At 34.5% G+C, this 25193-nt stretch overlaps 1 protein-coding gene across 1 annotated transcript in view; it reads left to right on the top strand.

The window, feature by feature from the left end:
• The first annotated feature begins 1597 nt into the window (after positions 1 to 1597).
• Positions 1598 to 25193, top strand: part of LOC146165590 (transient receptor potential cation channel subfamily A member 1 homolog) — a 29923-nt gene continuing 6327 nt past the window's right edge. The window contains exons 1-17 of the mRNA XM_083382722.1: positions 1598 to 1695; positions 5719 to 5812; positions 7598 to 7769; positions 8272 to 8363; positions 11381 to 11581; positions 12911 to 13069; positions 13654 to 13816; positions 14172 to 14373; positions 15967 to 16150; positions 17083 to 17193; positions 17786 to 18021; positions 19485 to 19658; positions 19933 to 20084; positions 20840 to 20958; positions 21486 to 21596; positions 23457 to 23549; positions 23898 to 24069. Of these exons, the coding sequence (XP_083238848.1) occupies positions 7622 to 7769; positions 8272 to 8363; positions 11381 to 11581; positions 12911 to 13069; positions 13654 to 13816; positions 14172 to 14373; positions 15967 to 16150; positions 17083 to 17193; positions 17786 to 18021; positions 19485 to 19658; positions 19933 to 20084; positions 20840 to 20958; positions 21486 to 21596; positions 23457 to 23549; positions 23898 to 24069 (2317 nt within the window). The 5' untranslated portion in view covers positions 1598 to 1695; positions 5719 to 5812; positions 7598 to 7621. The remainder of the gene's footprint in view (positions 1696 to 5718; positions 5813 to 7597; positions 7770 to 8271; positions 8364 to 11380; positions 11582 to 12910; positions 13070 to 13653; positions 13817 to 14171; positions 14374 to 15966; positions 16151 to 17082; positions 17194 to 17785; positions 18022 to 19484; positions 19659 to 19932; positions 20085 to 20839; positions 20959 to 21485; positions 21597 to 23456; positions 23550 to 23897; positions 24070 to 25193) is intronic.

The following is a 25193-nucleotide window of genomic DNA, read 5'->3' as shown; positions in this document are numbered from 1 at the left end:
ATAAATGAATTTAAAATAATAAACAATGAATTTGGTTAAGTTTGAAAAATTGTGTATTGTAAGACCACGGAAATAAAAACTCAATTAAATAAAAAAATATAAAAAAATGTTAAACCGCTAAACTGTGGATTAAAACAACTTGATTGACAGATGGTTGCTTTGGATACAATTCAAGTAACTTTGCAATAAAGTAAATTAAAAGAACGACCTATTAACAAAATACCCTATTCACCCTATTAATTATTCATACTTGTTCTATTTTTTTCGGTATAATGTTGGCTGTAAAAAAATATCTCATACTATATTTAAGCTTTGTGTCAGTATAGGAAGACTACTTTTTTGCTTTTTAAATTCACTTGTTTAAATAGTTTGTGTTATTTTGTTGCAGATTCATCCAAAGAATCTGAAATGTCGAATCGAGTTTCACCGATTGACAACGAAACAGGTCATAATAATGTAAGTTAGGGACAACGGTGTTTAGCCATTTGCATAATATTATATTGGACAAAGCTTCTATGTAACTGTTGTTTTATTACTATTATAAGAACACTGATACAAAAGTTAAAATGTGTTTTGCCATGCGCACAATATTATTTACAGCCTGAATATAAGTGTGTTGTTATTACCTTGATATGTACACTGATATTAGGCATGTCACAACTTACAACAAAACCAAATTTTGCGTTACATGAAAATTAGTAAAAGGAAACCTTGAACATGCGTGTAAATTAAAAAAATAAACAGATGGACTTGGTTTAAAAATTGTTTTAACCTAGTTAGTTGTGACATTTCTTTGGAAATATATTACTAGTTCACTATCTTTGTTATACAGATGAGTTTCATTCGTTTCGTTAAACTAGTCAGCCCTTTGTTGGCCTAAATTGCAGATTGCTCCAACTGTTTGGTTTGGCAGGTTTTGTGTTTTGCCCTGTGGTCGTTTCACTTCGTTTTGCATCAGTAATAACAGGAAATTCTTGTAATTTGTTTATATCTCACGCGTGTGGTAAACGTTTAAAAGTGAACGTTTTTTTCTGGCAAACGTTTTTAGTTAATGCAAAAAGGTCATTTGGCATGATTAGTCAGCCTGTTTCAATTTTTTGTTTATTAATTGTTATGACCGAGGTAAGAAATTAATTAACTGAAATACATATATGAAAGGGCATGAAACTTTATCTAGACAAAGCCCAAAGTAAAAAGAATGAACTACATAAAAACCTGTGTGAACAATTTACTTTATTATTTTGTTAAAATAACGTTTAAAGTTAAGGTTTTTGGTAAAAAAAACATTTTATTCATTTAAACACCTAGTTATTACAAAAGCCCCAAAATAAAGTATGTATGTATTTATTATAGCTAAAATATTAAATAAATAAAAACATATTTTTAACAAGGTTTTCACGCATAGGTCTATATTTTTAATAAAAAGGTCTCATCGCCCATAAAACAAATAATCCACGAAAAGAAGTCTTAAGAAAGAAATTGTCTCAAAAAAACTGTTACATTGCCGACGTTCCAAACATAAAAACAAATATTAAAAATCTTTATTACAGAAAAATACTTTTATAGCTAATGTTGTAAACGTTTATCACAGGTCAACAACAGAGATGTTGAAACATCGTTTTCTTCAATTGGACCTGAACAGCTAACAACATTACCTCGGTCGAGAAAATCAAGCACAGCAAAGCCAGTTCAGGGGTAAGTTAAAAATATCGGGTTTTGCTTTAGGGTATTAACATATGACAAGCGCGATATTAAATGCTAAAAAATATAACTTTTTCGCATCGCAATAAAGTTCCATGTACTAAACGCGTGGTAAAACTTCTTGAAGCATGCCGAGTCCAAAGATTCCCAAAGCGTCCATTTGTGATATAATTGTTTTCGCAAGATTTTTTTATATATGAGCTTTTGATCTGTGGTATTTTAAGGTGTTTTGGTAGCAAATACATCCTTCTGTAATAGCAATTAGTATTTTTACATACTTGGATAAGAAAAATATTTGCGGTCTTTCAAAATGTTTTAGTTATCAGTCACCAATCGAATTGTAACAACCGCATTGTGTTTAAATATTTTTCCACAATTTTTTGTGTTTCACCACTTAAAAATTCATGACGTTTTTTTCATTCAGTTTTTGTCACTTAAACATCGTTTAAACTACAAAAATGGCCCAAAAGGATCCAAAAATGAGCCCCAGTCCGTTATAATTGGCCATTTTAACTGGCTAAATTTGCTTTCGCTAGAAGAGCCGTCTGAGTTGAACAAAGCATGAATTCTTGGGGTTTGTTTGAATGTGCGTGATCGGGTTTTGTGTAGCTTCGTATCAAGTTTCTTGGGGAAAGTTAGCGAAGTTAGTCGTCTATGTCTGTACGCGATGTCGGTTTGTTGTGCTGAGTAGTTGGTTCGTTTAGCAGAGGATAAAAACGGAAAAAGCAATCGTCATTTGCAGAAAAAGGGAGTATTAATTTTGGATAATTAGGCAAAACAGTAACTTTTTCATTGTATCAGCGTCAATCTTTGCTTTTTTATTTATTTCAATTCGTTGTAGTATTTTTAAGGTTTATTTGTTTTAGGGCAGAGTAATTTAAGGTTGTAGTAAGACGTTGTAAGAATGTCAAAGTCCATTTAGAAGTACGTGTTTTAAACGTTTCAAAACCCTTTATTCATTTTTAACTTCATGCTATGTATGGGCTTTGGTATTCTTGCTACGACTTTAGTTTATGATGTTCTTAACAGTTGGTTTCGACCATAGCTTTATCATATTAGCCCAAATCTATGCTTTTCAGGGTATTTTTTCATGTGTTGCCAAAAATAACTATTTTTTTAGTTTTAGAAAGTTAAAATGTCCATTCCACTAAGGTTTTATCATATTCGTTAAGCAATGTGTTAGGTGCTTGGTTTGTTTTAGCGTTTATAAAAGGTTGATACATCTTGCAAAACAAGCTTTTAACATGACGTCACATAACTCACTTTTCTCGTGTAGTGTAACGCATGTTTTAGCGCCGGCAATTATTACGTGTTATGACTGTATGACATTTAACTGAGATTTTCCTGTCATTAAGCATTGTTCAGCTCTTTAAAATGCAACCCAAGCTGTATAACAGCCACGAATTTCACAGAAATAACATAGTTTGTGAGTTCTTAAGCTAGTTTGTTTTAGTAGTGTCGTATGGTGGAGTTTAATGTAATATTAGTAAAAATGCCTTTGATGTTCTCTTTATGTCGTATTTAGTTTTACCATGTTTAGAGGGATGTCCCTAAATCAGTGTTTCTTAACCTATGGTCGGCGAAGCAAAATTGGGTGTCTGTTCAATTTGGTTATGGGATACTGCCAATATTTTTTGGCTGGCTGGCCGACTGCAGTAGTATTATACGGTTAGGTTTATTGAGATTGTTTCTGAGCAAGATTTAAGCAAATTGCCGATCTTTCCCAAATAAAAAACTCATTAATACTAACGTGTTATGATTTGAAAAACGAAAAACGTTTAGAAACACTATCCCAAATGTTCAGATAGATTTATGTTTCTACTATCTCAATACGCACTTCTTTCCCATAATTCGTAAAACTTTATCAAGTTCTTGACTTTAACCGTTACTAAACCTACCCATTGTTCCCCAGGTACGTCAGAATTCATAGGGTTTTGTGTGTTGTTGTGCTAATTACGTGTAGTTCTGTCTGGGCTAATATGATTGTAATTTTTCTTAAATTTTAGAGAAATATTGCTCAGAATTTAAATAAAGCAAACCGTATAATACTACTGCAGTCGGCCAGCCAGCCAAAAAATATTTGCAGTATCCCATAACCAAATTAAACCGCCGCTCAATTTTGCTTCACCAACCATAGGTTAAGAAACACTGATTTAGGGATACACATACTAAAGACGGAAAAACTTGATATAACATAAACGCTACAGTTTAGGCATTTATTACCTCCAGCCTACGACACTATTACAACTAACTAGCTAAGTTGTGTTGTTGTTATTGTGCTAATTGCGTGTACGTTTAACTGGGCTAATGTCCGTGTTGATATGTGCGCTTGTTTGTAGCAATTTGCCTATTGCCAAGTAAGTAAACAGATGAAAGGAAGCACTGTCATGCAACGTATTTCCCCTAAGAAGGTCCGACAAACCTGGAAAGTTCCACAGCTATATTTATATGCAACTGCCGTATATTGCCGCACGACGTTCGGTTATCTCCTATTTAAGCAAGGTTATGTCTTGGTATTGTGCAGAATAAAGAATGATACTTAGAAGCAGTGATTTTGAGGGTGATATTAATACCAAAATGTGTGTTAAAGTATAGCTTACTTGTGTACCTACAGCAGAGAATTAGCAGTTAGTCCTAAATTTCTTTGTGATCCAGTCAAGCTAACAACTGCTTAGAGTAAAGAAAGATAATTAAGAAAGCAGTTATTTTTACCACGTCGTTGACCTTTGTTTATATTTCAAAGCGAACATTTGTTCTTAGGATGTATAATCTTGTTACGTTTCCGTGCTTCACATAGAATGAATTTCAACCTGGTAAAATATTGAAGGACTTTTCGACATGTTTAGCTTAAAAAACAAGTAAGTTTAGTCGATTGAAATTCTTCAATAATGATTTTCTTTCAAATAATAGATCGCTTTACCTAAAAAAGGTCTTTCGGCAATTTTTTTTTCAACGTTTCAGCTACCTATCCTGTATATGTACCTCGTATAGGTAGCTGAAATGTTGGATAAAATAAATAAAAATGCCAGTGAGCGTGGTCTGAAAGAACAGCATATTTATTGCAAGATGTCTCTTTCTGTTATTTAATATTGTTGTGCGCACTTAATTGTATTTTCCTTGTATAGTTGTTGGCACGTTATACTTCGTACAGTATATGACTTACAGCATTCAGCAAAAACCACGTTTTCTGTCGTTGTAAGCCTTTTGAGCCTAGAGCATAAACAAAACAAACCTACGATTGTTCGATATTGTTGATCGCGTTGCCAAACAAACCCGCCTCGCTCTACTATTGTGACGTCACACGTGCGTCGACAAACGTAGCAATCATAGAGGGGTGTTGCCGGCGGTAAATCCTACAGGTTTAGACACATATGGCATGATGTGAAACATTTGAATTAGTAATTTATGAAACCCACACCGCGTCAAAAACAACCATTTTTAAATAATTTTTTAAATACGTATTTACCAGATAAAAATGATTTATATTAGAATGATCTAGCTCAAATACGGTGGCTGAATCCAACGACAAAACATTGAATTATATGTAAAAGTTAACACAGTAAAGGGCTGCTTTATCCTTATTTTTTAACATATAATATATTTTTTCTAACTTGCGTTATTTTGGAATATGTTAGGGTCATATTTTACAAAAAAATTCTTAAAAGTTATAACTTAAATGTGCTTAAGCAAGTTGTAAATGAGGTTCGATTTAAAAACTAGCTTAATATATACTTTATGCTACACTGGGTAAAAAGCGAAAAAGTATTAGTTAAATAAATCCAAGCAATCCAACCCTAACCCCACCCCTTCAATACTCAGCAGATTTTAACACAAATTCCTTATAACGTAAATGTGCTTAAGCGAGCTCTAATGGGGTACGATGTGATAAAACAGTAGTAATTTATTTTAATTCTATAATTAAAGTCAAAAAAATTTGAAAACCCAAGCAGTCCTACCTTCACCTCGAACATTAAACCTTGGCTAAACCCGTTATTTTTGTTTTGCTTTTGATTCCAGCTTCCAAGTGTCCCCGTCTCGTTTCGACAGCCTACACATTGCAAACGACATAAGGTTGGAAAGCATCGTAGCTGAGCAGGAAAGTCTGCATCAGGTTGGTAATTTATTGAGGTTTCATTTACTATAGCAACTCTGCTAATTATTGTACTGAAGCATGTGTTAGAACCTTAACAGCGAAAATATCGATTTGGCCCGCCGGATAGGTGGACGTATTTGAGGAGCCACTTGGTTCCTCGTTCGTTTAAAGTGAGGCCACATTTTTGAGCCACCTAATAGAACAAAAGGCCAATGTACGGGTGTAATTTCAAGTAATGTTTCACAGTTACACGTTAAACTTTAGTATTTTATGTTAAACTTTAGTAACTGCAGCCTTGACTAGAAACATACCTCGTTGCAACGGGGTCTTATATCTTGATAAACACCCGTGACACCAGATATAAAAAGTTTTCACGACCCTTCACGTTTGACGGTGATAAACAGAAAACTTTTTCCAAATGCCTTGGAACTTCAGACCTAGAATGTAACTTATGTCGTATTTTGCATAAGGTTTCACTTGTAAATGTCAAAAGTAAAATATGTTACAATTTATTAGTGTTGTAACGTCTTAAGTCAATGACTTGACGTAGGTGCACTAAAGTCACCGTTTCAAATGACTTGACATAACTCAAGTCTTTTGGGTAAATAATTTGATTTCGTTTTATGTTTAGACACTTATTTATATAGGTATGATTGATTCGTAACTCAATGTTTATTTTTTAGCTGTCAGTTGTGGTTTATGTTTTATTCCATTTCCATCTTCGACTCACGAAAAAGAGAGCCCCAGAGCAAATTTGTTTTTCTTCATCGGTTTATCTTGAGAGTTACAAAAAAAGTGAAAAACATTTGGCGAATTTTCTCAGCTAAGCTTTAAAAACATTGCTTTCTCTTCGAAAAATTGCCACATAGTCTGAAATGTCATTTGGCTCCTACCAGCAAATACGTGTGCTGCAAGAATGTTTAAAATAATGTAATTTGAGTCGGATTTCAATACTTCATGGTGCTGGGTATAACACAATGTCCACAGTTTTTTATACATTTTCCAGGAAAAATACAGTTGCAGTGGTATTCAAGTGGCTTTGTTTACCGGCAAATTGAATTTAAATCTTGACAAGATTTCGCACAACCGTGCTTCATCAGGTCAACAAACATTATTTTTTGTGTCTGTGCCACGTTTTTGGAAGCATGTGCCTGTGAAAATAGTAGACTTGATACTTCTTATCGCCTTACTCGCGCTCGTGTTTCTACTTCGCGTGCTTTAATTGCTTTAATTTTTACTTTGACCTGATGAAGCACCACCTACTTCTGTAAGAGCTTTGTATTCGTTCTACGTCTAACTACAACCCGCTATTATCTAAAAATTTATTCGAAACGTTCAAAATGCTCCCTATACTTTGGTATGCGCTTTGATATTTATTCTACGCCAACTACAAAAACACTACAACCTCCGACCATTATGGTCCAACTTTTTAATAACAAAGGGATCCATTGGCGTTAAAGGTCTCTGTAATTCGTCTATAAACAGTTCAAACTACAATGACAAAAACAAGAATAAAAAATCCAAAAATGATAAAGATGTTGAAAATGAATAAAGAGTTATTCAAAACGTTCAAAAAATGCAACCTATTTCTGTATGGGCTTTGATATTCTTATTACGTCTTACTACAATCTCCAACCATTATGCTCCAAAGATAATAAAAAGCTTTTCAATTTTTTTACTACAAAAACAAAAACAGGAAAAAAACAAAAAACAAAAATATAAAGCTTTTTAATTATTTAAAACTAAAAAAACAGACAAAAAAAACAAAAAAAGAATAAAAAATATTTTGAATATTTTCCATAGATCGCGCGAGATGGCGACATTTTTATGATGAAAGCGGTGCTCAATAGGCTCACACCGTCTCGTGCAAAGAAAAAAATCAACAAGAAGGATGCCGATAAGTTCACACCGCTTCACTACGCGGCCAGATACAACCACGTGGAGATGTGTATGCTGCTGATTGAACGCGGCGCAGGTGAGTATCAATACGCGTGAAATTACTGCAGTTAGCTTTAGCGCCTGAAAATTTCCAAATCACACAATTAATTGATCAAAAGATGGAAAACAGAATATAGCGTTGGGTAATATTTACCTTTGAGACCGCAAAAACAACATAGAAATCAAGCCTTTGTTACATATTTGGTAAATTTCTATTCTAGAACTTTTTCATCACTGATTTTCTTGAAAATTAATCTTTTGTTAAGTAACACTGACTAGAAAAAACTTACTTGTTTTAACTTTTTTTATTCCCTTGATCTTAATATGGGTTTAATTTTTCTTAGAAACCAATATAACACTTTTAATGCTACGATTACAGTTACACAAACTCATGTTATACATGTAAAAATATTTTTAGTTTCTTGTTTTGTTTTTAATTTAAATTCACAATGTTACGTTTTACATCTATCTAAAAAGATTTTATAATTTCTGTGTTTAGTTTGGTCTTTCTCTACTACCAATTATTTTTTTCATCGCAGATCTCCAGATTCCCGGTGAAGATGACGTCACTGCACTCCACCTAGTGGCCAAATTTAAACCGAAGAAAGATAAAACTGACGGATCAGACTCGGTAAGTCGATTGTGTTTTCGTCTTATATGTGAAGTATTGATATTTTATCTTTTGGTTACAATACATAACAGCGAATCAAAAGACAAAAATACACTAAAACGTCAAGTGTCAATAAATACGCGCAATTTATGAAAAACAACGTCAAATAAGTAAATTTTATTATCGATTTGTGCAAATTGCGCCTATAAATACCTGTAAATACACATAATTGAATAAACAATTAGAAAAATACTGTAGATTTTTACAATAACGTAGATTTTTAACATTTTTCTCGAATCCAAGTCTACTGACACAAAACACAAATGTGTTTTTTTATTACTTTTTTAACAGACTTCCTTCAAATTGAAAGTACGTCAGAAACAGTATAATTACCAAATATAACTGCTAAAACGTTCTGTGCCTAACACTATTTGGTGGCTTTCTATTTATGCTTATTTTTTAACCAACCGCAAAATAATACATTCTCATAAAGGGGGAAGACCCGGATTCGGTAAGTTTGAATTTTAAGAGCTTGCCTTATCACTTATTTGCTCGCTGTCATTCAAAAGCATGGTTTTATTTGTAAAGTGCGGCTCTAAACGCTTTCAATGGTGGCTTTCAATCGCATCGGATGTAAATTTACATGCTTGAATTCGTTTTTAACGTAAAATTAACTTGGGGCACCTTTTTAACCAGTGATGTGTAATGTGTTTGACTTTGGCCGCACTTTGAAGCACTTTTTAAATAAAAACTGGAGAAAAATAATTTGAGACATATTTGTTTTACAAATTGTTCCAGAGAACCTTAAGAAATTATTTCCTAGTATATTAAATACTTACGTAAGTCAAACTTAACTAAGTGTCGCTACAGTTTCAGCTGCTTAAGCTTTCAAGTAATGCTGGATGGTTGTTGTTTAGCTTTATCTCCATGGAAAAGGTAAACGATAAATTATTGAACTATTCCAAAATTACGCTCGCAACTCTTCGGGACTAACGTGGTCTAGAATAGATATATCAAGGTGTAAAATAAATATGCGGCCACTTTAAAAATCAATGTAATGTAAACTCGATGTCGCTAACAAATCTGCAATTGTCTGCGTTTATGTTTTAAAAATCCTAAACCGTAAAAATTTATTATTATTTGCGTAAGATTGTTTATGTTCGCATCTTTGTTTTATGAAAAGCATCATTTTACTCACCACCATTGTCGGTTGCCTTTAGCAGTGCTTCTCAAACTTTTTAAGTGCGACCCAAATTTAAGTTTTGTAAACACCTTGCGACCCACAACAAGGAAAATAGTATTAAATATATTAGTTTTCCGTGAATTGAGCTAATTCTTTGCAAACAGATTAAAATGATTTAATTGCCTTTACTTCCACTGGCCTATTTACTTTTGATCCGGATTTTGTTTCGTAAGCAACTAAACTTAACTTTTAAAGACATTCATCAAATCGAATGTACGTCAGAAATTCAGTATAATAGTTTACCACATATAACCGCTAAAACGTTCTGTGCCTAACACTATTTGGTGGCTTTCTACTTATGCTTATTTTTTAACCAACCGCAATAACATATTCTCATAAAGGGGGAAGACCCGGATTCGGTGAGTTTGATTTTATGAGCTTGCCACTTCACTTATTTGCTCGCTGTCATTCAAAAGCACCTTTTATTTGTAAAGGTGCGGCTCTAAACGCTTTTATTATGGCTTTCAATCAATTAGGATGTAAATTTACATGCTTGAATTCGTTTTTAACTAGTTATTTGTAAGATATTTAGAACCAGTGACGCGCAACGTGTTTGCCATGTAATTTTATTTCAGGAATCCTGAAAACAAATAATTTGAAGCATATTTTTTAAACAAATTGTACGTTAGCCATCACTGCGGCTTCAAGGAGCAATTTATAAGCCAAACAAAACTGAAGTTATGTTACTCTTTTTCTGCTAAAGCTTTTCAAATAATGCTGGATATTTGTTGTTTACAGCTTTAATACATGGAAGCTAAATCGCTCGATTATTCCACTTTTACTAAAATTACATTCGCAACTCTTCATGACTAACGTAGCCCGGATGTTACAAGGTTTAAAATAAATATGCGACTACTTTCAATTTTAAGGAAATGTAGACTCGATGTCGCTAACAAATCTCAAATTGTCTGCGTTTATGTTTTAAAAATCCTAAACCGTAGACATTTATTATTTGCGTACGCTTTTATGTTTGCATCATTGATTCGTAATAAAACACTATCATTTTGCTTAACACTATTGTCGGTTGCATGTGGGCCTTAGGTCAACCGATATATAGGATTTGTCTCTATATGGTTGGCGTTATGTAGGCCAGAAAATATCCAGTTAAACTACCGTTATTACAAAGCTTAAAATGCATCCTTAAATCCTCAAGGTTTTTTGTTCTAAATTCCACCAAATGCTTGTAAGTTTTTTAGTCGTCGTAACGACCACAATGCTAAATTTTTATGTTTTTATTGCTTACTGCCTTTTATTTGCCAGAGTTGACTTTTGCGTTTTCGCAAGATTCGCGCAATAATTTTGATTTTGCTTTTTATGCTTTGTCAGCTGCGCTAAGATAAAAAATATATTTAACTCGAAAAAAGGCTTTTAGTGTATCACGCAAAATTGTATGTACTTACTACCTAACGATCAAGTCGCTATCATTTCACTTTTCAGTTGGCTCGTAATAACACTCAACTGCTTCACATCCTGATGGGTTTGTAATAGACAAAAACAATTCTCAATAAAACTAAAACTAATATTTTGGCCGAGAACACAAAAAGTTTTGAAAATGACGTCAAAAAAACGTAATATAGTGACATAAGTTACCTTACGAACTTACTGTGGCCGGTTGAAGACTCTCACAAATGCTAAATCCTAAGAATTCGTGCGAAAGCAAAAATAACGGGTTGGACATAATTTGTAATTTTAATAAAAAAATTAAACTAAAACAAAATAAAAAAAATTAAACAAAAAAATTAAACATAAATTTACTTTTTCACATTTTCACCCCAAACTTGACTTTTTTTACCAGGAATCTATGGATGCTACGAGTCTGGAGGACAACCAAGCCCAGCTGGACGCTAACAGGAACGTACTGGAGTATTTGTTGCAGCAAGGTGCAAGAGTGAACCACCGCGACTTCTACGGGCTCACAGCATTACATCACGCATCGCTCAGAGGGAACGTGGAATGCGTGAAGAGACTGATTCAATGCGTCGGGATATCAATAGAGGTATAACCTCTGCAGTGATATGCTACCTACTTCTGCATGGGCTTTAATATTCTTATTACATTTCATTAAATTTCTGCCAATCTCAATTAAAGAAAAAATTAATTAAGAAAAACTCTCTCTCTCGGCTCTACAGGCGGACTATTATCGGTCCATTTTTTGAGGTAATATAACTTACGACAGCCACAATATTATTAAACTTAGTCGATTTCCAGAACTACGCATGACCTGACAAATTACACTTTAAAGACGGCAAAATATAGAAAACTACACCTTATTACCGCCATTGTACATCTTTGTGGCCCGCGACAATTCCTACCCTTGAGCGCAACTAATAAACACCCGTGTGTGACAATTCATCCACCTAATCGCTATTTTTTTGGCATCCACAAGTGAATTTGTGGCAAATCTTTCATTCAATCGCTACTATTTGACAGCTCGGTGAGGCGTGGCTTTAATCGCTACTATTTCGCTTCCTGGCAGACCCGTCACATACCCTACTCCTAATCACTATTATTTGACACCTCAGTAGGCCTGTAACAATTTTCCAACTAATCAACATTGTTTTACATCCCTCTAGGCTCGTCACAGACAGCAGATGACCCCATTTAATCGATACAATTTGACATCCCCGTAGGCTCGTGACAGACAACAGATGACCCCCATTTAATCACTACTATTTCACATCTCTGTAGGCTCGTGACAGACAACAGATGACCCCCATTTAATCACTACTATTTCACATCTCTGTAGGCTCGTGACAGACAACAGATGACCCCCATTTAATCACTACTATTTCACATCTCTGTAGGCTCGTGACAGACAACAGATGACCCCCATTTAATCACTACTATTTCACATCTCTGTAGGCTCGTGACAGACAACAGATGGCCCCCATTTAAACACTACAATTTCTCATCTCTGTAGGCTCGTGACAGACAACAGATGACCCCCATTTAATCACTACTATTACACATCTCTGTAGGCTCGTGACAGACAACAGATGACCCCCATTTAATCACTACTATTTCACATCTCTTTAGGCTCGTGACAGGCAGCAGATGACCCCCATTTAATCACTACTTTTCACATCTCTTTAGGCTCGTGGCAGGCAACAGATGATCCCCATTTAATCACTACTATTTCACATCTCTTTAGGCTCGTGACAGGCAGCAGATGACCCCCATTTAATCACTACTATTTCACATCTCTTTAGGCTCGTGACAGGCAGCAGATGACCCCAATTTAATCACTACTATTTCACATCTCTTTAGGCTCGTGACAGGCAGCAGATGACCCCCACATAATCACTACTATTTCACATCTCTGTAGGCTCGTGACAGACAACAGATGACCCCCCTGCACATAGCAGCGGTCTATGGAAGAGTTGATGTTGCGAAGATCTTGATTGAGCAAGGAGCCGAGATCAGATGCCAGGATGACGACAATGGGACGCCTCTTCAGTTTGCAGCAGCAGAAGGAAACTTAGAAGTGAGTAGCGATAATTATAAATTAATCCAATCAAGTAAATGTTTGCTTGTTGGAGGAGCTTTTTTAACGGTCTGGAGTAGGTTTAAAGTAGTCCTTTGTGTGCCTTAAGGTTCTAACTGGTTTCAGTCTCTAGAAAACAGCAATATGATAATTTTTCGCACAACCAATGTTTTTACCACTTTTCCTTTTAATCAACATACATTATTTGTGTACCCACAGATCGTTAAACTTTAGTGTAATTAATAGAAAGTTCCTCAGTTGAAATGCAATTTTTTTTTTTCAGATTTTAAATTAAATTTTATGTAGAGTTCAAATCCTTTTTGTTTCACAGTTTTTTTTTTACATTTTAATTTTTTTTCAGATTTGAAATTTAATTTTTATTTAAAAGTTGAAATCCATTTATTTTTCACGGTTTGAATAAGTTTTTTATTTTAATCTATTTATTTTTTTGGATTTTAAATAAAATTTTAATCATTTTTTTTTACAGTTAAGATTTTTTTTCCGATTTTTCATTATTTTTTTTCAGACTGTGTATTGATTTTTTCCAGATTTTCATATAAACAACACATATTCTTTGTGCTCAGATCGTGAAGCTTATGCTTGACAACTACAAGAAGCGACACAACGTTCGGTTCCTGGATATCCTTGATGAGAAGGACAACGATGGGAATTCCCCCTTGCACCTGGCGGTCGACAACGGTCATCTCAAGGTCACCGAGCACATCGTCGAAGCCTGCCTCGCAAATAGTGAGTTTTAATAACTTTTTAAGAAATAATTGGTTAACGAAAAGTATAAGGTTTTGTTAAAGTATCTAACGCCGGATAATGCTAAACAACTTTTCACCGATTTTACGATGCATTTTTTACTTTTTTTAGTATTTTTTTTAAATCTGTTTTTTCTTAATGTTTTGTCATTTAATTGAGCTGTTTAGTTTTCATAAAACTAATAAAATATTTTATTTTTTGTGTAATCTGAAAGCTCAATTTTTTTTTAAACAGATATTCACGCAAAGAAAACAGATTTTGATCCAAAAAAAATGGCGAAAAGTGATAAAAATTCAAACCTAAACACAGAAATTAAAAAAAACATGAAAATTTCCAGATTACCCGGCCGCCCTCAATTCTTTCCGATCGAACCGCGAAACCCCCCTTCACCTGGCCGCCCGTCACGGTCACCTTGAGATCGCCCGCCTCCTAGTGGCCAAGGGGGCAAAGGTCAACGAGCGGGACGAATCGTTGTCAACCCCGCTCATTCTTGCGTCACAATTCAACCACTTCAAGGTGGTCGAGTTTCTACTCACGAGGTTCGAGATTTTTTTGCTATTTGTTTTACTAGCACTTACATTATAAGTTTTATTTATTTTTTTTGCTTTGCCTCAATTGACCTAATTATTATAAAGGAAGAAAAGATAAAAATACGTTTAGATTCTTCTCGCAAAGCTCGTGATTTTGTATTGTTCGTGTTGGCTGATTTTATTTTTATTTTTGCACAGTCTATTTTTAACTGCTGATAATTTTTTATGATCTTTAGTTTCTTGTCAATTTTTACAACAGATAACGTATTAGTGCTCCTGATTAAACTCTTGTAGTTATTGGTAGCATTGTATTTTTATACATATTGGCGATATTAGATCTACTAAACAAACAGATAACTTTCCTTCCGTATATTTATAGCGTTTGTGGTGTTTTTTGTGTTTTTGTGATTTATATGTTTTTGCATTTTTTCCAACTCATAAGTTTGGTGTTTATGATGTATATGACAAATGGCTATCCTGAGCAACACCATTGCCGAGTTGGAGATAAAATTTAAGTTCAGAATAGTTCGAGCCGTTAGGGCCAATGCTTTTTAGTTCTAAATAGATTAGGCTGTAAACGCCTCCTTTAACTTTAAGAAACTTTTTAACGGTATATAACATGGGTTGCCAACACGTGGCTCGCGAGCCGCATGCGGCTCTTCACCGAGTTATATGCGGCTCCTTCGTGTTGCACATATGATATTAGATTAGAGTGACTCGATTTCGTTAGGTTAAGTTATGGATTATTGATGGTTTCGACTCAGACTTTTTGCCTGCCAAACACTTTTGAAACAAGTTAAACGCAAACAATATGCCCAAATAATATTGATAAATCACATTATATCGAGAAATGTGTATTTTCTCATTTAATGCGTCGTATCTCCTTGTAGGCTAAGTTCCAATTTTGTCTTTTTAACGAAACAAAGGCTCTCTTTCGCGCTTTTTGCGATGGCTTTGTTGTTATGAGTAAGAAATTGAGTGATAGGCTATTATTTTCGTTCCATGTGTGTAAGGTGTGGCTCTTAGCGGTTAACCAAGTAACTAATGCCGCTCTTGGTATCTGAGTGGTTGGCCACCCCTGGATAACATTTACCAACCTAACACTCATATCGAGCTTAATATCCTTAATTGACATCGAAATTATATTTTAAACTTGTTAACCCTACCATACTTTACACACATGCCACATTTCAATATGAGCTTATCCGCTTAAGTACCCCCCTATCTTAAATCAGTGGTTCTAACTTTTTTCTTTTGTTGCCCATGATCGTTGCGAAAAAGTCATGCGGTTCAACAAACTTTATGAAAGAACAAAAAAAACTTTATGATAGGTATACAACAAAAACAGCCGAACATATTTCAAAACAGAATATTTATTCAACCGTGCATTAGTGAGATACTTGGGGCTGAACAATAAATTTACATTTCATTTTTATTTACATTCCTTCTCAATTTCTCCCTAAGGAATTATTCCTAAAAATTAAGTATAGAGACACAACTGAAACTAAATTCTTCAATAAATCTATTTTTTTTGTCTGTGGTCCACCTCAACATGTTTTTATGGTTGATAAATGTTGTCTTACATCTTATGTTTTCTCACAGCGGAGCAAAGATTGAGCTTCACGACGCCGACCACTTTACGGCGCTGTTGATCGCCGCCAACTACGGCCACACGGAGGCGATAGAGATCCTCCTTAAGCACAAAGCAAACGTCACAGCAACTGACAAGAACGACAAGACGGTGTTGTATCAGTGCGCTGAGGAAGACAGACCTGACGCTCTACAGGTTCGTTGGCCGAAATATGGTCACGGATTCGAATCCCAGCGCAGTCTGCATTTTAATCTTTCGTTGTTTACATATAAAACTTTGGTAAACCGGTGGTTGTGAGTTCGAACCTCACCACAGGCTAGTTTTACGAACAGGATGCAGCAGGCAGCGGTGCTATGATTGTTTTTCAACTCACTCCCTCTGATCCTGTGTAGCTCGGTTGGTAGAGCGACGTTCCCGGTATGGCCGAGGTCGTAAGTTCTAACCTCACCACAGCCTAGTTTTACAAACAGTATGCAGCAGGCAACGGTGCTATGGTTGTTTCTCGACTGTCTCCCCTCTGAGCCTGTGTAGCTCAGTGTGTAGAGCGACGGTCTCGGAATATGTTCTGGGTTCAAACCTCACCCAAGGCCATTTTGCTTGTAATTTAACTGAAGATAATTTAGGAGATGTGCAGGTTGTTCGTATTAGGTACTAGAAGCGTTGCCCTGCATAAATATAATCAAATTCAACTTTTAGCTACACCTTGTTTTGAAAGCATATATAATACCTTACTCAAGCATTCAACCTAAATAAGTAATTCATAACCGAAAAGTTGTCTGTGTCCATGTTAGTCTTGGATGTATTTTTATTTATTTATTTATTTATTTTACATTTTATTATTTTAATTTTTTTACTATTTATTTGCTTCTACAAAAATTCATTTTATACATTAAAAGCTTTAGACCTTGCTGACTGATTGTTGTTCGACGCGGTGAGCTTCTCAAGCTATTATAAAATTTTAAAACTTTTGTCGTCGGCATGATGTGGTTTGTTGAAGGGAAATATTCTGTTGTGAAAACACGTACTAAGCTTATAACCGATATTATTATAATTGTCGTGCGGTACTTCCTCTTTTATATTTACCCCACCTGCGATATGTCGCTCCTAATGTGTTGTTTTCTTCTCAGCTCCTACTAAAGAGCAAGAAAGTGAGAAACGGGTTATTGGAACTGACCGATCGTTACGACAACACGCCGCTACATGTCGCTGCGGAGAAGGGACACTTCAACGTCGTAAAAGTGAGTCGGTTGAAAGTTTCGTGGAAAAACACTTAAAGTATTGTTTATTCTTATTTGCTTAAATTAAAGAAAATGTTGGTTTCAACCAAAAAATTTCAACAATGTTATTTTGAACTATAAGTGTATTACTACAGCAATAATAGAATATTTAAATACGATTTGGTGTTTATTGGTATGTGTCAGTTAAGCTCACTACAAGTTTTATCTTCGGCGTTCCAAACCTAAACATAAAACAAAATATATTTGCCAACAATGTCCAACCAGCACGAGTGGGAATGGCTGCTTGCACTTAATGTTTCCGCCATGTATTCAAAGAGTTTGAGAAATGACCAATCAACTATGTATAACAAGCTTTTAGAAATCAACGCTCAGTCGGGGTTTTCTGAATATTTTCTTAGCTTTTAATTTTTTTTCGTTTTCCGTGTAGCATTTAAAAGCTGATTTAAAAACGAAAAAGTAAAATTTGCATCTTTACCCATCTTTGTAGTAGTTCTGAGAAAAGCTCTTAAAATACGGTGTCCTCCCTAAACAAACACTCGCAAAACACTACAAAGCTAGCGACCAAGTGTCACCCTCCCCTTTAACATCTCAGATCCTGTTGGACGCTGGAGCGGAGATCGATTCTAAGAACGAAGATGAGCAAACTCCTCTTCATCTTGCGGCCGACAACGGGAGGTTGAAGATTGTACAAGCGCTTGTTGCTAGGAAACACGAGATCGTACATGATGATGATGAGAACGCCAACACTCCACTTCATCTTGCCGCACTTTGTGGGAGGACCCACGTGGTCAGGGAGCTGGTCAGACTAGGGGCTAACATCGGGGCCAGGTAGGTGCTTCTCCAAACATATGGAGTTAAACTTTTATTTTTTTTGGCTAATTTAGTTTAAAGTTTGGGTTAACTAGAATAGTTATTGATTATTTTGGTGTTTTCTAGAAAAAAAAATGCACGTTGAGCAGCTAAGTAAGGTTGTGATTTTGTAAAACTAATGTTCTCGTAATATCAGAGTTAATATTGGGGCCAGGTGGGTGCTTCCCCCGAAATATGGGGTTATTTAACTTAGTTTACTGATTAGTTAAATTAATTTTGGTATTTCTGGATAAAATTTAGCTTATTGGACATCTTAGGTTTAGGTTTTTTCGTAAAAAGGACTGGCATAATAAATATTGTGAAAAGGATATATTTTTTAATATTTGATAAGACTGTAGCTATTGTATAGCTAAATAAGCCTCCTGTTACGCCGAGCAGTAAGATTAAGACGGATACTTTACATATAGCACAGTTGTAGTTGCACGTTTAACAATGACTTAAGTTGTTTGCCTAAGATATTAGGTATTGCTTTATAAGTATTTAAATGCTGTGAATATGTTTTTGCAGCTCGGCAGTGCTCGAAAGTCGAAAAGTATGGAAAGATTTAGCAAGCATCAGTCTTATCAGATCGTAGCAACGTGTAAGCTCAGTAACAGGTACTAGAATGTATAGTACAAAAAGTCGAACTACCTTTTTATATACGTTAAGCCCAATATGCAGAACGTTATTTTATTGTTTAAAAGTGCCAGAAATAAGTTCAGCTGATGCAAAGAAGGTACTTTAGCTTTTTATGAAGAGAAGGATCGAAAAATATGTGTTCAGAAAAGGGAGATTTAAAACAGCGGTTTAGAAAAAGGTGGTGTAACCCGCATAGGACACATCTAACGCTTTCTATCTTGATTAATTTACAAAAAAATATTGTTTTAGAACTACTTTTTGTGTGCCTGTTCGTGTTATTGATCGCAGTAAACCGATAGGACGCAGAGGGCTATGATAAATGCATAAAATATTGCAGCAACTAAAACTTATACAATTATTTGCGTATATTTACACACATGAGACCATTATAAACCATTTTTTTAAAAACCAAAGCTTTAAATTAGTTGTTAAAATATCAAAGACTGTTCAATATATGCATCATATTCATCACCAATTAACGACAGATGAAAATCACTCTATCGTAAAAACGCGTGCTTAAATCAAACCTAACCTTGAATAGATTGGTTGAATTTTGCATATCTTAAACATATTCAATGCTTTTTATCTGTGATGGGGCCACATAAACCGTTTGTGTTAAAATCGCTTTAAACTAGTACTTAAAATATTAAAAACCTTTCAATATATGCATCATCATCACTAAAAAACGTCAGATGAAATGCTACATATTTTCCTATTTTAAAAAAACACTTGCTCAAATGAAACCTAACCTTTTTTGACATACCTTAAACTAAACAAACTTAATACTTTTTGACTCGGTGTAGAAACGCGAAGCAATGGACGCCCCTTGATTGCTGCGCTTACGCCGGAATGCACAAATCAGCAGTCGTTCTTCTGGAAGCTGACTCACCTGTTGATCCCAAAGATAAGAGGAAGATTACTCCGCTTCATCTTGCTTGTCAACAGGGACACAAGGACATGGTGGAACGACTCCTCCAGTAAGAACAATGAGCTACTGCTCTGGTGTGATACCCTTACTAATGCTATATGTTAATCCAATTTAATCATAAACAAACAAGTCTTTATCTGTTATACGTACGTAAAATGTGCTACGAATAAATCTAAAACAACAATGTTATGTAAAACAAGTATAATATATTGTAATATATGTATAAGAATAGTAAATATATTAGCAATGCAAGCAACTGCAACTGAAAGCTAACAAGTATTAGTACAAAGGCTAGTGCTCCCAATGTTTCTTGATTGCTTTAGGTGGAACGCTGATGTAACGAATCGTTCAGTTGATGGGAGGAACGCTCTGGACTTTGCCGTTGATTCTGGTCACGCTTCGTGCGCCTTGGAGATCATAAGATCTGATAAGTGGAGAGATGCGCTGAAGAACAGGACCATCGACATCGTTTCAGGTTGGTTGGTAATTTATTATTTGGTTGGTTGGTTGTTTGTTTAATTGTTGTTAGTGGTTGATTGGTTGGATTTAGATCTTTTGATTGGTTGGTTTAATTTAGGTCTTTAGGTTGGTTGTTTATTGTTGTATTTGTATGGTTGTTAGTGGTTAGTTGGCTGGTTGGTAATTTGTTTTTTTGGTTGGTTGTATATTGTTGTTGTTGTTGGTTTGTTGGTAATTTGTTGTTTAATTTATTCATCCGTTTTAATTTGATTGATTTTTATTATTTGGGTAATTGATGGTGATTTATTGTTGGTTAGTTGATTATTTTTAATTGACCAAGTGGTTGCTAGATATGGTAATCGATTGTTGCTATTTTGTTCGACAGAAATACATTAACTTGGGATTGAACATAGTTGTTGGTTATTTTGATCGATATGTTGTTGGTTTGCGGTGCTTGTTATTTGGTTTGGTATTTTGTTAATAAATTGATAGTTGTTAACATTTATATTTGAATCTCTTTAAAATGCTTTGTTGGAAACCTGCTGTAAGTAATGCTGTTACCCAAATTCTTGCGTTCCAAATGGTTGCTGAAACAAAAGAATTCTCCTTCAGCATAAAAACAAGGCATAAAACAATTAATGCTGATAAGTGAAAACGAAAAATTGAAAAAGCAACAGAAACGAATAAAGTGAAAGGTGACTTTAAGACAAAACAAAGCGAAATAAAGTAAACGATGTTATTTGCGTTTTAATGCTACGCTTGCTTTTGCAGGCAACCGAACTAACACCCCTATCCGCAAAATGATCCAGAAGATGCCGGAAGTTGCGGAGGAAGTCTTCACAAAATGCCTGAAGGGAAATAACAAGAACAAGGATCATAGATCATTTCAGGTATAATTACTTTGTTATAGAACTGTTAGGTGGAAATGCTAGACTATACACAATAAAATACTACAGGTACTATTGTTGACCATACTTTAAAGTTGTACTATTGTAATCATTAAATTGATATTATACGTAATAAGGTTAATTTGTAGAAATACGTAAATGACACTGGTATTTGTATTTAAATTTGGGTAAAACTAAACTTTAAAAATACATAATTTCTTACTAAAAACTATAAATATGGCGGATGGGTTATTACGGTGTTTCAAAATATAAAGGCTTTGCAATAACAACACTAAGACCATTAAATATTTTACATTCCAGTCCTGTCTGTTTGGTTCGTTTTTTTTATGTCAAGTTGATTTTCGAAAATTAAAAAATGAAGTATTTTCCAGTTCAACATCTAACCGCACATAGAACGACAAATTTGACGACGTTTGTTTCTTTTTGAGTTAATAAATGTGGCTTGAAAAAGTTAATGATATCATGTTGCGTAGTGAAACCAACAGCGCCACAACATCTCGTATTTCCAGATCTCCTTCGATTACGAGTTTATCGACGACGAGTTTTCGAGTACGAACTGGCTTGAAGCTGATGACTCTTCCTCAGAAGTTAACCTCAATATCCACGACGTTCCTTACGCTGTAAGTTGAAATACAATAATAGTGAATGCAAATTACTACTAATTAGTAAAAAGTAAATGATGTTAGTAAAAAAAAAGAAAGTTGACCAAATCCTTCAGGTTGAAACACACTGTTTTAAAAGATAAACTAAGATTTATCTGTGCTGTGTGTTTTTTCAACGTTACATTTAGTTTATTTTATATAATTCTTTATAGATTACCTTTTTTTAGTGAATCGTGCTTGATTAAAGTTTTGTTTTAAAGTTTTTTAAAAGTTGGCTACTGCTCTATGGCATGTGGTTTTTCTTAACACTTCACTCCAACTTCAAACCGTTACGATTACCTTTACTGCACATTTTATTACCTTTCCTCACTTTGAAATAAAAGGATCTCTGATTTTCAAGCAAATCTACTTATATTTTTCCTTTTCAAATGCGATATCTTGATGTGAAAATTTAAATCATCACGGTATGCAAAATATAAATGTTGTAAAGTTGTTAGAAATTTCTGTTTAGTGACATTTTTTCTTCTTTCTATAAAACATACGCACATTTTTACACAACTTTGTACAACTGTTTACATTTCGTATGTAGTCTCATGAACCTACAACGTCACACATATTAACATATTTCACTACTTGGCCTCTGTGGTCCAGTTGGTAGCGTTATGTCCGAGGTCGTGAGTTCGAATCTCACCACAGCAGTATAGCTTTTTCAAGCCTTGCCTTTCCTGCACTACAGCTCCTAATAAACTACAAAAAGCCTTTTGATGCTATATAAAATATATTAGACCTTAGGTCGAACTGTATTGTGACTAGAGACTTAACAATTTTATTTTCCCTTAAAAAATATAAATATATTTCGAATCTGGATGTTAGTTTCGGGTTCTTTTTATACTTTCCCAATCTTATAATATCGCTACCATTTCCAAGCGTCAAGAATCATTGGACGACCCGCTGGACATCCCGGTAAATTAAGCTACATTTTCTTACGGTGGCATGATGCCTGAAAGCATACCAGTTAATTATTGTTTTAGCATGACTGTCCTGTTCTATGTTGTTATTTTGTTCAGCTTTTGTCTTTTGTTATGGATCCGTTTTGTATTTTTTATTTGTTTTATTTTTATTTTGTTTAATTATAATTTGTATTGTAACAATGCAAATATCAGCATGGTATATATGCCTTGTTGCTTTTATGACAAAAGTGAAAAAAATTCTCAAAAATTTGTTCGTTGTTTTGGCTAACTAATATACGAAAGCCTTTGGGTATCTTTTTTAAATTTCAATAACCCGAAATACCATGAAAATAAATTCTGACCTTTAAACTTACAACATCTGTATAACTCGCGTTTATTTAACTTAATGATAGCCACTGTTTTTGTAACATATGCTGCTTTTCTTAATTTACTTGCGACCTGTTATAACTAGATATCTAACAATTCGTAATAACTTACCTGCGAGCGCTATTAATCGACGTTTAAGATACGTTATATGCTACAACAAGTCAGTTTTTTCAGCTGCAACGGGCGAAGCTTTATATAATTTGTAAACAAAAACTGTGTTTGCTACTGTATTGTACATTTATGGTGGATACCTTTACTACCTTAAAGATCTATTTTTTTCTTAAACTTTATTAAACTTTATATTTTTATTGTATCGCCGTGTAAATCATGGTTAACCTAAGTTGTGCATCATTTTCGAATATGTCAACAACAGTAGTGAACCTTTTTTACTCAAAAAAAAGTCGAATTTAGTACAATCACAAGATAAGAAGTCCAATTTTGTTTCATGTTTGTCTTAAACTGTTGGAAATGCTTCTAAACTCCATCTTGTATAAGCAGCATATTTTATCTCATTGAACCTATCTTATGATCCTCGTGATAGGTTTATGATGAAAACGGCAGGATCGTGAAAGATGCCGTTCCATACACAGATGATACTTCGTTGGTAAAAAAGAACCACCCACTCATGGTCATGGTAGGTCGGATCCATTGTTGTTGTTATCTTGAAACCCACGATGCTATTTTGTCGAAGAAACGCTGCGTAAAAAAAGTTAAATTATTTTACACATGATCGTAGTTTTTGCAAGGATGGCATACGTTTACAAACCTTACTTCCGTGCTGCATGCAACTTATCGAAAGTTAATCAACTAAGATTTAGTTACACATTGATCGATAACTTCAGGTTTCCAAAGTTTGCTTGTTTTAGACACTTTATGACTTATGTGAAAATTCGTAAAAAGTAAGAAAATTATTTCACTTTCATCCCTGCATGCAACGTATGTTCATTGACCGTGAGGTAACGATGACGTCACTTCTTCTCAGGTGGACTGGAGACGTGGCAAGTTGTTACGTCATCCGCTTGTGATCAGCTTGTTAAACCATAAGTGGAGATCGTACGGTCGTGCTGTCTACTACCTCAACCTGCTCGTGTATGTCGCTTTCCTCGGCTTCTTCAACTCATACATGCTTACACAACCACCGCCCTTCTCTATCAGTGAGTGTATTACTGTTGCCACACTAAAATATGCTTAGGTGTTTATCCGTCAAAAAAGCAACAAATACGTAAATGTTAGGCTTGTAAGCAGATATGCTACAACTTTGGTCGCCTTTCTTTATTAGTAAGTGTGTTTACTATTGTTAACCATAAAATTCATTGATATGTATGTTTAAATGTTTGGCCGTCAATTAGCAATAAAAACTTAAATAAGTCTAAAAGTAAATCTGCAAAAACTAGGTTTGCAAGTTCAATGCAAAAACAATTTAATCACAAACCCTCACCTTTCTCAAAAAGTAGGTGGTAGTCATCAAGACAAGATACCTTGAGTACAAGTAATTTGCTAAGATACTTAAGACAAAGCTGTGGAGCCATTTTGCAACAATACTCAAGAAGGATACAAGTCATTTGCAACAAAAAAGTTAATAATAATAAAATGAAAATGTAATTTTGTCAAAATATTCAAGTCTTAAGTCGTTAAGTAATTTAGTAAAAATGATTTGAGCACAACCATGTTATTTTAAACCATTGGGTGCTTCCAGTGCTGTAAATATTTTAAGTCATTTTTAGCAGTTGTGTAACTAGCTGATCGCCTGCGGTTTACCACGTAACACTACACTGTGTCTTTAAGCCGGAAGCAAAGCCTCAACAGACTGTGGTAAAGGCGGGGAGCTTAAAGTGGCGAATATTATTTCTAGTAAGCTGTAGGATCACAATAAGACAATGGAAGACAACGAACAACTAATTATTGTTATTCGTAACTAAACCAGATTTTGCAATATTGAATATTTAACATTGATACTTGTAATATTAAGCAGAAAAACAATTATTTTTCGAAACAAATTGCAAGTCAAGTCAAGTCAAGTTTCTGTTACATTTGGAATGCTTTCAAATTGTTAAAATGTCTAACCTATTACATTCTGAGCAATATTTCGCATAGCAAGGCCGGAACTAAACATTAAGCAGAACAAAATGTTTTACGTCTACAAAGTTAAGAATAATGAGACAATTATCAACAGATTATGTAATAAAATAGGTTAAGTCATTCTGCTCAATAACTTAATTTCATGTCAAGTCAATTTTCCCAACGACTCCAGTCAAGTCAAGACATTTAAAAAATATAG

Source organism: Ascidiella aspersa, chromosome 2 (genome assembly GCF_963924565.1).
Source record: "Ascidiella aspersa chromosome 2, kaAscAspe10.2, whole genome shotgun sequence".
NCBI lineage: Eukaryota > Metazoa > Chordata > Ascidiacea > Phlebobranchia > Ascidiidae > Ascidiella > Ascidiella aspersa.
This window is presented reverse-complemented; position numbering and strand designations above follow the sequence as displayed.